The sequence below is a fragment of the Cladophialophora bantiana genome (assembly GCF_000835475.1).
Source record: "Cladophialophora bantiana CBS 173.52 unplaced genomic scaffold supercont1.14, whole genome shotgun sequence".
Taxonomy (NCBI): domain Eukaryota; kingdom Fungi; phylum Ascomycota; class Eurotiomycetes; order Chaetothyriales; family Herpotrichiellaceae; genus Cladophialophora; species Cladophialophora bantiana.
This window is the reverse complement of record NW_015971588.1, coordinates 454,682-468,817: the sequence shown is the minus strand read 5'-3', so window position 1 is coordinate 468,817 and position 14,136 is coordinate 454,682. Positions and strand designations below refer to the sequence as shown.

Sequence of the window (14,136 nt, the reverse complement as noted above, 5' to 3'; positions counted from 1 at the left end):
ATATATGTACGTATGCTAGGGGTTCCCCATTTTTGGTCCGCTGCGGTTCAACCACCAACATTGCCACAGCTCCAGGGCCCAATATATGCAAAACATCCAAGCGTAATCTAGGAATTGCAACTTCAGGGCAGTGACCAGCTCGTAGAGACTCATTTGGACTGGAATTCTTTCTCTTCCGTCTTTCGATCCTTGTATCATGGATATCGACGGGCATCGCCCATATTTTATTTCCGTCGCCCCTTTCGTATCGCAAAACGGGATCAACGCTGTGAATTTGGTCGAAAAGCGTTGTCGAGGCCCCCTAGCGCTCTGTTGCAAGGCGTGTGGCTCTGTTGGCCGCTATCGCACCGAAGTCGCACTAGAGGATGAAAAAGAAATAAAAACAGGCAATGAAGGGTTTGTGTAATGATATTTCAGAGGCTTGGAAAGATCTCGTCCATGGGCGACTTTACCGTCTACGCGGGCATGATATTATGTAATTTGTCCTTCGTAGTGTTGAGCCTTCGCGATCACATCCCTATAGTATTATAGCTTTGAGTTTTCAGGTGTTGCGTGCATTTGCGTAGGCCCCTCCCTCCCCATGACGTGAGTGAGAAGGTTGTGTAGTGGAAGGAGGAGGAAGAAGGGGGGGAATGGTTTTGCCAAAAAAAAAAGGCGATGCCACAAGGGCTGACGGCTCCACGGGTTGTCCTGTACAGGACATTCAAAAGTTTGGTTGTGGCGGGTAACACTGGTGAGGGACTGCATGGACATGTCGAGGAAAGACGTGTAGAGTTGAAAGAGAAGACGACTCCTCCCGGGATACGTCCCTTGGGAAAAGATATATGTGTTCTTCCCCGTGGGACCGTGCTTTGGCTGTTCTGCCAGGATCAGGGAACCATGATCCCCGGAAAGAAAGGGGGCCCCCGGCTGACGGGGCTCGTGCCTTTTTCCAGCACTTTGTCGTTAGGATCGATTCAGGATCAAGCCTTATCGCGAATGGAAAATCAGCTTCTTGCTCGGATTTTGTGGATAGCTAGGTGGGAGAGAGCCCTTTCCGGTGCAGCACTTCGTGGGAGCCCAGAAAGGCGAGCGAGCTCAAGCGCCGCTTGTTTTAGGAGCCAGTATCCTCTAGTCTTGTCTTGAGCAATGAGACTTCCACAACAAAGCGGGCCCAGCTTTCCTCATGGTCCTGGTCTTATGTTCATCACTCATTCGCGGACCCTGTTTGTTCAGTTCTCCCGCCTCCGCCACAGAGAACGCCATGGGCATCATGGGCCATCCAAGTGGCAGCCAGTTCCAGCGGTCGATTCTCGAGGACGAAACAAACGGTTTGCACCGCGTGAGAGAGGAACTGAATTCACCAACGCCGAGGCCGAGAGATGAGTTACTTTTGCTATGCTCATAATATTTCCTTAACCAAAGAAAAGTAGGTTGGTCACGGAACGGCGCAGAATTGGAGCGTTCCGGCCATAGCGGTTGACGCTCCAGCATGCCAATCGCGGCGGTACCCAGTTCTGGGTGGTCGTATAATGCGCTGCACTGGGGCGCTCTGAAAAGGTTGATGCGCGGAATAGGTGGCGTGTGTGGCACATCTTCTGATAAATGGGTTACACACCCTCAAACCCGTCCACGCAAGGATGTAGAAAATCAAGCTGCTGGACACTTCCACCGTCTGAAGAAGGGTCCCGACGGCTGGCAGCTGGTTCGAGGCTAGGAGAACACGTACCAGATGACCTCATGATGAGATTCTATGCTGAAGTCGTCTTGCAACGATCCATATTGTTGATGGGTGTCGGATGCGTGAAGCATCTGTTTGTATGCGATGGACGTAGAATGATGCATTGGGCTTGGAAGATTGCCCTGGTACTGTAACATGGCCACCGATAACGGAGTTTCGAGACAGAGCTGCCATCATTTTCTGTCCGCCGATTGGTTGTATCGAAATGGCGACCTCGGTCTCGCGAAGTCGAGCTCCATGGCGCGAGTTTCCGAGATTGTTGCCGGTGGCTGTTGTCCCCCGTCATGCCCGCCGTGTGCCGGCGAGGGTTTCCGAGAGAACACATACCTCCTCTATTTGAGGCCCACCTTCAAAACATTGTGCTGTCTCGAGAAACAAACACTATGCCATGTATCATAGCGAACTTGGACCTCGCAAAGTGACCAGATGATTGATCAAAAAGCCTCGGCGCCCTTTTCTTTGTAGCTTTGGCCTGGCGTCCCTCTCTTCGAGCAAAGGTACCACCATTGATACAATCACCAATACACGTCCTTTCGTGAAATAATGCTGAAAAACCTGCGACCCAGAGGCCTCGCGCTCACTGTCGGCCTTCAAAGCCGGTGCGCGGTGCTCAGTGGGCGGCAACTAAAGGACAACGAGGGCCTAAAGAGTACTTCGAAATCGACTCCGCGAGAGAGACTCGCCAGCAGGCCACGACGGGTTGGTTGCCAACGTCGCTTTGCGTCGACAACCACAGACAGGCGCGGAGCCCAGTCGACGAGGCCTCTTGACGGCATCACCGTCGTCAGCATTGAACAGGCCATTGCCGCTCCATTCTGCACGAGGCAGCTTGCCGATCTTGGTGCGCGTGTCATTAAAATTGAGAGGCCCGGGGTGGGCGATTTTGCACGAGACTACGACACTCGCGTGAACGGACTTGCCTCGCACTTTGTCTGGACGAACCGATCGAAGGAGAGTTTGGCATTGGATCTGAAGGCGCCTAGGGATCTGGAGGTGCTCAAGAAACTCCTTCACCAAACCGATGTCCTTGTGCAGAATCTAGCTCCTGGCGCATCCGCCCGCCTGGGTCTCGCGTATGAGACGCTGAAGGACATCCATCCCCGCTTAATTGTCTGTGATATTTCCGGCTACGGCCAGGACGGGCCATACGCTACGAAGAAAGCATATGATTTGCTGGTCCAGAGTGAAGGAGGAATGCTCTCCGTGACCGGCACCAAGGATGAGCCTGCGAAAGTGGGCATATCGATTGCCGATATCTCTGCTGGAATGTACGCTTATAGCAACATACTTGCCGCGTTGATGCAGCGGGAGAAGACCGGCAAGGGGAGCAAGATTGACATCTCGTTGCTTGAAAGTCTGGTGGAGTGGATGAGCTTCCCATTATACTACACTTTCCAAGGTGCGCCGGCGCCGACCCCGACGGGCGCCTCTCATGCAGCGATATATCCTTACGGACCCTTCGAGACAGGCGACGGCGGCTCAGTCATGCTCGGAATTCAGAACGAACGAGAGTTTGCGAGGTTCTGCGACATTGTTCTGGGCAATCCAAGTTTGGCCACTGACGCCCGCTTCGCAAACAACTCTCTCCGTGTGCAGAACAGAGACGAGCTTAGGGAGATTATCTGCAAAGCCCTGGAGAAATATTCAGTCTCGGAGGCTGTGGAGAAGCTCGAGATGGCCCAGATCGCAAATGCTGCAGTGAACACGATGCAAGGTGTTTGGGAGCATCCTCAGTTGCGTGCCAGACGCCGATGGACGGAGGTCGAGACATCGAAAGGGGTGATTCCTGCCCTTTTGCCGCCCGGATGCGTTCCCGAAGGCCAGGACGTGGAGGGTCTGCATGCCAGGATGGATAAGGTGCCAGAAGTTGGTGAACATAATGAGAAGATATTGAAAGAGTTGGGCATGTAGGACTTGAAGAAGGCCCAAGTCACAGGGTGAAGGAGCCAGATCAAGGGAGGGATTGTCTATCGTGATGAACCCGAGAACATAATGAGAAACCGTCCTTACCGAAATCACCAGCCTCGGTGCAGTTGGTGGTCGAAATCCTATTTCCCATGTGTGTCAGAGCCTTTCCTTTTCGGGCACCGCCTGCCGTGTACATTGTACAGTATTTCCACGAGGCATCTCCCTCGACCGGCCCTTGTTGGTGTCAACACGTATACCGCGATAACGCATGTCTTTTGGGTTTCCGTTGGCATGGTGGGCTAACCTCTCGTAGCAAAATGGGAGAATTACACGTGGAAAGCCATGACCCGACAAGGACCACAAACAGCCCCGTCTCATTTCCGCGAAACCAAAAATCTTCTCAGACCACACTGCCCTGACCATGTCGCCTCCAGGTTTGCAGAGGGCAGAAGTCTTGGAATTTCACCCCTCCGTAGTAGAAAGAGGGATGGCACCTCCGACTCCATTTCATAAGTTCAGTGTCTATGCTGGACGCTGAATTACATTACGAAAAGTGACAATCTTGGGAATGTAGCCACCATCAGGTTCCGTGGCGGGGATCTTGAGTTGAGCAGTACAAGCACAGTACCGCTACGAGGCACTTGGTCCTTAGTTCCTCACCCATCGTCTTCCAGCGTCCGAAATGAGAGACGAATCCTAGGCGAGATTAACGAATTATTGCAGGTGAATAACTAGTTGGGGCGGCTTTTCTGTTAGCAGCAGCAGGATAATTTACCGAGACCTGCCTTGCCGTAGAGGAAGTATCCCCTGACACAAACGACATACTCGTCCGCCTCCAGTACCTAAATGCACACCCTGTAGATTTAATCTCTTCATCTGGAGTTTCATGCCCGGTCGAAGTGCATTTCGCAAACAGCGTTTAGCACCAAGTGGATCATAGCTGGCCTCTAGACCTGACAATTTCATCAAGCTCGCCGCACGTTTCTAAGGCTACCTGAGGCACAGGGACAAATGCTGTTCTGGAAACACCCCCAGGAGTCTTTAAGTATTCCCTGTTCCTGTCCTTCCACAACCAACCCGCTCATCAAAATGGTGCAAATCACCCATTCACTGACGCTGCTATGCAGCATTTTGTTGACGTTGAATCTCTCTTTCGCCTCTGCCTTTGTTGTACCGAGGTCATCATGCCAGAGCCCCAGGATCAGGAAAGAATATGGCTCTCTCTCCACCAAGGAGAAGAAAGCTTACATCTCAGCGGTCAAATGCCTGCAGAGCAAACCTTCCAAGTTTCCCGCCGGAGTGGTCCCAGGCTCAAAGTCTCGATATGACGACTTTGCCGCGGTCCACATCAACCAAACGACATCAATTCATCTCGACGGCATCTTCCTAGGCTGGCATCGCGAATTCGTCTGGCTTTGGGAAACAGCGCTTATTCAAGAGTGTGGCTATACCGGCGCACAACCATACTGGGATTGGCCCCTATGGGCTCACAATCTCTCCTCAAGCCCCCTGTTTGATGGCAGCGACACGTCTCTGGGTGGTGATGGCTATTACGACGGCAGCTTTGACTATTACGTGGTGGGTGTCAAGCCCGATGGATCACTGGACACTGTTCCTCGTGGCACAGGGGGCGGTTGTGTCAAGAGTGGTCCCTTCAAGGATGTCATGGTCAACCTGGGCCCCTTCGAGTTCACTCTCGTCTTTACCGGGCTGCCCTCCAATTGGACGGCGTACAATCCGCACTGTCTGCTGCGCGATCTCAACCAGTTCTGTTCAGAGAGGACAAATCAGACCTACGTTGATGCCGCACTGGCTACTACGACTATCGCCGACTTCCAAAATGCGCTGTCCTCGGCTACTTCACGATTGGGTGTCCACGGCAATGGTCATTTCGCTCTGGGCCAAAGCCTGCAGGACTTCTTCGCTAGTCCACAGGATCCAGCCTTCTTCCTCCATCATGGCCAAATAGATCGACTTTGGTACCAGTGGCAAAAGAAAGACTTGCAGGCAAGGACGTATGGGAATAATGCGCTCAATGGTACGAGTACAATTTTCGATCCTCCGACTGCGCCAGGAGTCACGTTTGATACGACGATGAATTGGGGGATTTTGGGAGGAACGAAGTCTCTGGGCGACGTAATGAGCCCAACCGCATGTGGCTACTGCTATCAGTATCAGTAGAGAGTTGTTACAGGTCAAGGTTGGCAAGCAGCAATATTTGACGCAGACAAGATTTAGTTTCAAACACTCTGTCAGACTAGTATCTTGCCGGCCCCTGAGGGCAATATTAAGTAGTCTAATAATGTAATACCTAATTCACGTCGACTGACTTCAAAGCCTCCAGAGGGCGCATGTGGAACAAATGTAGTAATTCGACGCCTTACTCCTGGAATTCTAGAGATTCCCTGGTTAAAAAAATGAGGCCAATCTCGTTTTCCCATTGTTCAGGGAATCCCCCGCCCATGCTCTCTGCTTCAGCTTAGATCTGATTCCGACGTCACCGGCCACCCATTAAGCGAGAACACCGTACTGCGGACTGGATATAGATGACCTACTTTGTCCAGATGCTCGCTTGTATAAAAAGTTGAGGAGGCTTGGGAGGACTATGGGGAGGATCATCCCCTCAGAACCCCTTTCGGAAAGATGACAGGTAAATGCTCGCTCCACTTTGCCGCACCTGCACTTAATGTACGTATTGCAACTCGTTCCGCGTGCAGGCAAATGAGAGGAATGTCGAGGCAGTTCGTGGGGAATACCGGTTCAATGGCTTGTCGTCCGTACGAGAGATTCTCTTGCACATGGAAATCCCACGGGGGGGTGGCCGACCTTGAACAATCAATTCGGCCGTAGCCAGCTCCTTGATTGTCAACATCGGGGAGCTCATTTGAGGCAGAGCATAGTCCTACTTGATTCCATCGCGACCATACTTGTAGAAAAGCTGTCGAATACTTGTACCACTAAAATCTCCCGGTATCAGAGTTTCGCCTCATCAACCCCGCAACTTCGAATCTGTCGATGAGTACCAGACGAACGTTTGGGGATTTTCGTAGTCCGAAGCTTCTCCGATGTGAAATGGATGATCGATCCTGGTGAAATTGTTACGAGTACTACAGCTTCGCTGCTCTATTGTAACAAGGCAAAGTGGCTGCGCTGGGATGGTAGGGGGGGTGCAGGATGGAGAGTTGTCTAGTCACAGGTCAAAACAAAATGGGCTAAGGGGAAGTGCTGAATAGTTCAGAGTGCTGGCAGTGTGCTATTCTTTACAGATTTGACAGAGTATTCCATGTTCTTGATGTCGTCTACCTATTCCCAAGTGTTTCATCGGCCCTTTCCTACTTCTCAATGCCGTTGCCGTGCTAGGTGGTCGCTGCTAGCAGCTGCCTCTCTGGGGGTCGTGTTGGTGGTGGTGTTGCCCTGTCAGCGTCAACTAGAAACGCGTTCTCGATTCCCAACCTGCTGGACAAACCTCTGTGCGTTGTCGCACGTGCATGCCGAACCCTGAAGTGCTCCGTTACACTATAAGCCACTTTACTGCGGCTAGCTTTTATCTTTATCCCCATAGACAAGTATATCATTGTCGGTCTCCACAGCTCCGTTGTTCCAGATTTCACCCTAGATCCAACTCGATCGGTCTGCGTACAGCTCCGTCAAGGACATTTTTGTCGTCTATAGCTAGACTACCATTGGGGTGATGAACAAAAGACATTCTTTATCTAGAGTTTCCTTAACCGCAAGTTGTATTCACTTGGTGGAACAACGGAGAAATCATTGTATGCCATGACGGGTCGTGGTCCCTTGTACTCTCGTCCATGGCTCTCCAAAGAGAGTTCCCAGCCCGTCAAGAGTCTGGCAATCATGAGCTTCAGATTGTTGACCGCCAGAAACCTGCCAGGACAGGCCTGGTTGCCGAGTCCAAAGCCCAATGAGTCAATGGTCGACATGCCGAGAACCAGACTACTTGCCGAGTCCTTGGCTTCTTCACGCATTCGATAGTATCGGTGTCCGTCAAATGTGCCGGGATCTCTGAATACGTCAGGATCGGTAGCAATCGCAGCTGCAGGACCTGTAACCATGGTTCCCTTCGGCAGACGAAGACCGGAGCATTTGAACTCATAATCCTGAGTCACGACGCGATTCATAGTAACTACGGTGTCGGTTAGTTCTGCAACATCAAGCCCAACACCGTGGACGAAACTTACAGAGAAAGACGGGACTAAGCCTCTGAGACTCCTTGAGAAAACAATCCAGTTTGATGAGCTTGTCCAGGTTCACCGAGGCATGATCTGGCGACACAGCTTCTTGGGCTTCGTTCTTCAGCTCTTCGACCATCTCTGGGTTGGTCAGAAGATCGATGAGGGCCACGCTGATGGTCTTAGCGGTCGTATGGATGGCGGCGATCATGGTCCTCATCATCGTATCCGAAAAGTCCCTCAGGGTCACGTCGTCCGGTGTTCCGCCCCAGAGCCACTCATATCCAAACGTACCTTTCCGGCGAAGTTTCTTGTCGTCGACCCGTAGTTGCCCATCAGCTTTGAGCTCCTCATAGATCGGCTTCATTTTCTCCATTACATATTCTCGTTGCGCTCGAAGTCTCCGGACTGAGGGAATGAAGGGCGCTACTATGTTTGCAAGGTACGGGGGCCATTTGCGCACGTCGTCCGCAGCCCCATAGCGATTGACCGCGAAGTCAGCCGTTTGTCGTAGCCATTCTGGATCGGAAGAAAGTCTTGAGTCGACCAGCAAAGCATTGGTGACGTAGGTGATTGTCGGAATGAAGAAACTCATCATATTGAGGGCGTTTACACTGCCTTTCTGTTGTGAGAGGTGTGAACTGAAATACTCGACAATTCTCTTGTCCAGTTGTGTCGTGATGTCGCCGAGATTCTGGTGAATACCCACACGAAGTGCCTTACCAGACCATTTCCCACGGTCAGGCGCACCAGTGTAGTCTTGCGCGAAAATGATTCGGGATGCGAGCTGCCAGCTGAAGACATCATTGGAAAGATGCTTGATTTCCTCCAGGTGGTCCTTTGGAAGAATGACTCGGTACTTCACAGCATATCCTCCGATGGGGATCGTGATCTTAAAGGCTTTGCCGGCTTTGTTGTACCTACGATAGCCTAACTCAAGGAGGTATCTCAAATCTGTCAGGTATCGAGCACGGGAATTGTCACCGTCGGGAAATTGCTGAGTTGGTATGTGATCCAACGCAGGCTCCTTACGCCATTTGTTCAAGACGAACTGTAGTACAAGACCAAGGAGTGCTAGAATAACAAGGAATGTTGTGAAAGAGACCATTTCGATGAGCGTTGCGAATTCGACCCTTGTAGGGCTGGTAAGCAATGCATCTTTGCCAAAAATGGACCCCGATGACCTTTTAACCTCTTCTGCAACATGTTCTGAGCGTAAATTGAAGATGTCATTCGAGAGCCAAGATCAAAAATCCCTGATTGACATTCCGCGGTTCGGGTTTCTCGATGGCCGCGCGAGAGTGTCGGTGCATCCTTGGCGGGAGCAAAATGCCAGCCGACCGCCCCCTTGACCACCAATGTCGGAGATGAGGGAAATGCTTGCGGTGCCCGGACGACCATTTTAGCAGCGCAGAGAGCGAATCATATATCTAGGATTGGATCGGCATCAAATCCTCTTACATGCCCGAGCGCTGCCTGGAACCCGCACTACCCGCACTCAGGGGATAGATGATGTTTGCCATATGCGAAGTGATCCCTTCAGGGTCCTAAGAGGTACTCGTACAACGGAGCAGCATCGGTCGAGACCGTCCGACGCAGAAACGAGGCATTTTGAGAACAGTATCCTAAAGCTAGCCAATGAGAACTTGCTGTGCATACCTATTCTATGAGCTCATTGCAAATATGCTAATGTCTTCGCATGCCTGCTGGAGGTGTGCGAGTTCTGAATGGGTGTTTGGAGGATGAATGGGACTGTTAGAGGGCTTCTGAAGCTAGGTCTAGACGATCAATCTGAAGGAAATTGGTATATATGCTCGACGAGATGCTTCTATCCATATCTGTGCGTGATGGAGGCTCGTGAAAAGACTCAGCCGCACGCAACCATGAGCACCCCAGTCGAGTCTCTCAAAAGACTGACAGTCGATAACTGCTCTCTCACAGCACGAACTGTTCGAGAGTGTTGGGAGCAAACAAATCTTCAGCGTTGTATGGCACAGCAGCCAGCCCCTGATCATAGGAATACTGTAAGAACTTCTCGATGACGTGCTTGTTCTCATGAAAACCATCTCTCCAGGCATCGTCGCCCATGATGCGCTTAGTTTCCCTCATGTGGTCTTCGAGGAACGGCAGCATATAACGCAGCGCAGATCTCTCTTCCAAGGCTTCCTTGGCCATGTCCAATGATTTGGCAAAGGCTTTCTGGAGTGTTCGCGCAATCCAGGGGTTGGCGTCGTAAACGGCCCGCTTAATTGCGATGACATGCATGATAGGGAAGATTTTGGTCCGTTTGTAGTAATCTGCTTCCACCGTCTTGAAATCTTCGAATAGATAGGTGCAATGGGAACAGCGATCAACGCTGGAGGGCTTTGATGCGCTGAAAATGACATCGATCTCGCCGTCTTGAAGCATCTGCGACAGGTTTTGGCCCGGTTTGATGGACTCCACTTTCACACCTGGCGGCAAGGAGTGAGGCACTTTGCTCTTTCGTTCGTTGAATGAGGGCTCAATAGCGCCGGTGAAAAACTGAACTTCAGTGATGGGAACTCCGAACTCCTCTGCCATGATCCCGCGTTGCCAGACTGCGGCCGTCACTAGCTTTCATTAGAATCACGAGTCTTGGTGAGGATTCGAGAAGCCCAACTTTGATATTCCGGTATCCCAATTCGCTTTCCTTTAAGATCTGATGGTTTCTTGATACCGGAATTGGTGTTGATGTACATTGATTGATGCCTAAAGAACCTCGAGGGAAAGATCGGCAAAGCAATAAAAGGTGGATTATCTTGATTCAAGGTCAAGACATAGGATGAGAGCGAGAGCTCTGAGACATCGAACTCCTGGAAACGAAGTTGTCTGAAGAATCTGGTAATCTGTCAGTGAGTCGAAGAGGCCAGCGTAGCCTCCAATTCCTCCGTCACTTACGTCTCTTCCACACGGTAGTTGAGGAAGGTGAGCGCGATACCCTCTGGCCGTACCCTTCCATCCTCCAACGCCTTCACTCTATCGTAGTCCCAGCACGCGAGTGTCAAGGGTAGCACCATTTTATCTAGGTACAAAGATGTACAAAGTCTGCTGGTGCTAGAAGAACCGCATTTGGGACGCGGCCACGCGGCGACTCAAGAATTTTATGTGCAGACGACAAAATTGCATCCCCAAGTGCTGCCTCCCGCTTCCACGCCGGGTTCATCAGCTCCGCCTATTCGGAATTTTTGTATTCCGAGGGGGATGTGCGACATAGGTCGGTTCAAGCCAGGCCAACAGCGTGATGGGTCGCCCCGTCTAATTCGATCTAAGATCCGGTCTCAGTAGCTTTGGCCATATTGGCAGGGTTAACGAGACGAGGGTCTTGGATACAGTATCTTCGATTCTCCCACGAGTCTATACGGTGCTGAATCGGGTGGTTCACCATACTTCACTCTGCGGCAGTCACGTTGAGCAGTCCTCGCGATCGGAAGGTCCGCGTCGTGTGTGTGGTGAGCTATGTACATACGTCTGGTTCTCGACTCCTCGCTGCCCAGTGATTAAGTTCGCGCTGTCTATCGAATTGCCATACATGCGGACAGAAACAGATATCGGCTCCGGTCCAACTCGAGAGCGCTTAGAGTTGTGTCCGAGTGTGATGGGAACCGCGTACATTATTGGTTTCGCAGACGAACCCGCAATTGGGGGTTTACATGATCATCACTTGGCTTCGCTGTTGCGGTCGCTCGGCGGTTTTCTTACGGTTCGACTTCCTACTAAATTTGATACTGGACTTGGTCCCGGCACGAATCGGCGAGGCCAGGTTTTGCCAAGTCAGCCACCCATCCTAGGTCCCCGCGGCAATATAAGAATCCCGCGGTCCAGCGTCCTGTTCGACTTTCTCCACGCTGTCCGCAATGTCTGGGGACGGGGCTAGAATCGCGAAAGTCAGGAGACTGGGGTTTGGCAGGGCATGCAGCAATTGTCGTCAGAAGAAACATCGGTGCGATGGCCTCAAGCCACAGTGTTCAGGCTGCCTGAGTCGAGGCCTCTTCTGCACATATCTCAGCAAGTATGTTGAAGGCGAATGGTTCATTGGCTGGACGTGCCTTGTTGCTGATGATTCATTTAGGAAAAATGCAAGCCTCGACAAATCAGCAATTCGCAATGCTTCTACTCTCAGCTCCGGCCGGCGTACGAATCCAGTCAACGAAGTGTCATCACTGGCTACTCCTCAAGACCATAGCCCGAATGTGCGAGGCACTGTCTCTGGGTCGCCCGACTCAATGCTCTACAATCACTGCCTGAGCACTCCCGTCCATGGCCGAGAGACTTCAGCAGAATTAATGGCGAACCCTGCAAATGAGCCAAGCGGATATTTTGGCGATTCGTCTGCTTTCAAGTTCGTTTCTGGGGTGCGAGACGAGCTCCGGCAACAGGCTATGACGAATCTGGACAGTGACTCGGTAAGGATACGTCGTTGCAGCTTGGTTGAACCTCCTCACACCGTAGTCTGCTTGCAGACTGTCAGCGTCCAGGAAAGCGCCACGAATATTGCATCTTTAACCCCTGGAGAAAGGCGCAGATATGACATGCTGCCGCCCAGGAAGCATGCCGATGATCTCGTGGATGCTTACTTCGAGCGGGTACATCTCCTGTACCCATTCATCCATGAACCCACTTTTCGAAATCAGTATGAGTGTCTGTGGGCGGACCGAACGTCGTGCGAAGTGGCCTGGCTGGCAGTGGCCAATATGGTTTTCGCGTATGGATGCGAATTCAATTCATCAAACGGGGAACTGGACTGCTCGGAGCGCGCTTCACCTTATGTTGGACGCGCCAAGAGCATTATCCTCTCACACGTCTTCGAGGACTTCAATTTGCACTTGACCCAAGGGATGCTGCTGCTCTGCCATTACCTTCAAGGCGCGCTGAAGTTGAATGAATGCTGGAACTTCTTTGGGCTGACCATTAGGAGTGCAATGAGTATTGGCCTCCATATCGACCCCATGAACGACCACACACTGTCACCCACAGTCCGCGAAGCGAGGAAGCGTCTCTGGTGGGGGTGTTTTGTCCTGGATAGGACGCTCAGTATGAAATTTGGACGACCGCCATCAATCATCCTCGCCAATGCCCTTGATGTGGATTTCCCATCGGAGGTCGACGATCAATACATTGTCGACTCGGTCCGTGTGCCACGGCAGCCCAGCAACAAGCCTTCAAAACTTTGTACATTTGTTCAGACCATCAAATTGTCTTTCGTGATTGACAAAATCCTGTCAATGCTCTATCTGAAACAGGGCAAAGCGGCTAGAAAATCAGAAGAATCGGGAAATATAAAGGAGCAATATGCCGTCCTCGGTAACATCGTCCTCCTAGATGGACAATTACAAACTTGGTGGGACAATGTACCATCTCATCTCAAGATCACGCCGGAGATCTCGGATGGGATCGATGCTCAACGGCAACGCCATGTCATCTACCTCCGATACCTCCAGATGAGGCTCCTGCTCCAACGACCGTCCATGATTCTACTTGCCAAAAATGACTTCCCCGACGACTACCTCAAAGCTCTCGCAACGGCCTGCGCCCAGCGATGCATCGCCATGGCAAGAGAAACCATCCAAGAAATCTCTTTGCTATACCATAAGCAGTTACTCCATTCGGTGTGGTACCTTCTTCACTGTCCGTACTGCGTCGCATTCTGTGGTTGCTCACAACTAACGTTCAGCAGATGTGTTCTGTTCACTTGGAGTCCTGTTGACTGCACAGATGCTGGGCCTTTGCTCCTATGATGAGGCGTCAACGGCTCAAGACACTGTCATCGTCAAGTCCGGTATGGCTTTCCTTCGCTCGGTCAGCGAGCATGGATCTTTGGCGCGACGCTATGTCATGCTTTTGGAGCGGTATTACCGTTCTGCGGGCGAGAACGAAGACATGCGGTCTTCCGACACGGTCGAGTCCGAAACTCCCAACGGTATGGCGACTGATGCGGTGTATCCTCAGGTGCATCGAGAACCAGATGCTCCTCACGCAGCTTTGCCGGCACTCGAACACCTTGGATCGGATCACATGCTTGCCAACATGAACTTTCCCGATCCTAATGGTTTCTTGTTTGGACTAGGGCTACCCGAAGAGTTTCTGACTACGGACTGGCCATTTTTTGAACCTCGAATAAGTTTGTAATGAATCTCGCCTGTGTCAGACGCACAGTCTTCGCTGTACCGAGAACAAGAGCACTTAGGAGTCGGGCGCATTGGGTCTCGTGTACGAGTAGACTTATCGTATTTTCTCCGTTTACATACCTAGAGCTGGGACAGCGCTGCAGATAATTCGCCACCGTTGTGCAAGCAAAAA

The 14,136-nt window shown here is 51.6% G+C and overlaps 5 protein-coding genes across 5 annotated transcripts; 3 read left to right on the top strand and 2 right to left on the bottom strand.

Moving 5' to 3' along the window:
• Nucleotides 1-2,263: 2,263 nt before the first annotated feature.
• Z519_08966 (uncharacterized protein) lies at nt 2,264-3,631 on the top strand (the record flags this gene model as incomplete). Its single annotated transcript, XM_016766693.1, has 1 exon — nt 2,264-3,631. The coding sequence occupies one exon, from the start codon at nt 2,264-2,266 to the stop codon at nt 3,629-3,631; it is 1,368 nt and encodes a 455-aa protein (XP_016616991.1).
• A 1,086-nt stretch (nt 3,632-4,717) lies between these two features.
• Nucleotides 4,718-5,809, top strand: Z519_08965 (uncharacterized protein; the record flags this gene model as incomplete). Its single annotated transcript, XM_016766692.1, has 1 exon — nt 4,718-5,809. One exon carries the CDS (start codon nt 4,718-4,720, stop codon nt 5,807-5,809), a length of 1,092 nt encoding a protein of 363 aa, XP_016616990.1.
• Nucleotides 5,810-7,341: 1,532 nt separating this feature from the next.
• Z519_08964 (uncharacterized protein) lies at nt 7,342-8,926 on the bottom strand (the record flags this gene model as incomplete). The annotated part of the gene is made up of 2 exons (XM_016766691.1): nt 7,342-7,772; nt 7,828-8,926. The coding sequence occupies 2 exons, from the start codon at nt 8,924-8,926 to the stop codon at nt 7,342-7,344; spliced, it is 1,530 nt and encodes a 509-aa protein (XP_016616989.1).
• Nucleotides 8,927-9,753: 827 nt separating this feature from the next.
• On the bottom strand, nt 9,754-10,856 carry Z519_08963 (uncharacterized protein; the record flags this gene model as incomplete). Its single annotated transcript, XM_016766690.1, has 3 exons — nt 9,754-10,409; nt 10,460-10,677; nt 10,738-10,856. The coding sequence occupies 3 exons, from the start codon at nt 10,854-10,856 to the stop codon at nt 9,754-9,756; spliced, it is 993 nt and encodes a 330-aa protein (XP_016616988.1).
• An 837-nt stretch (nt 10,857-11,693) lies between these two features.
• Z519_08962 (uncharacterized protein) lies at nt 11,694-13,965 on the top strand (the record flags this gene model as incomplete). Its single annotated transcript, XM_016766689.1, has 3 exons — nt 11,694-12,242; nt 12,300-13,464; nt 13,514-13,965. The coding sequence occupies 3 exons, from the start codon at nt 11,694-11,696 to the stop codon at nt 13,963-13,965; spliced, it is 2,166 nt and encodes a 721-aa protein (XP_016616987.1).
• Between the last annotated feature and the right edge of the window lie 171 nt (nt 13,966-14,136).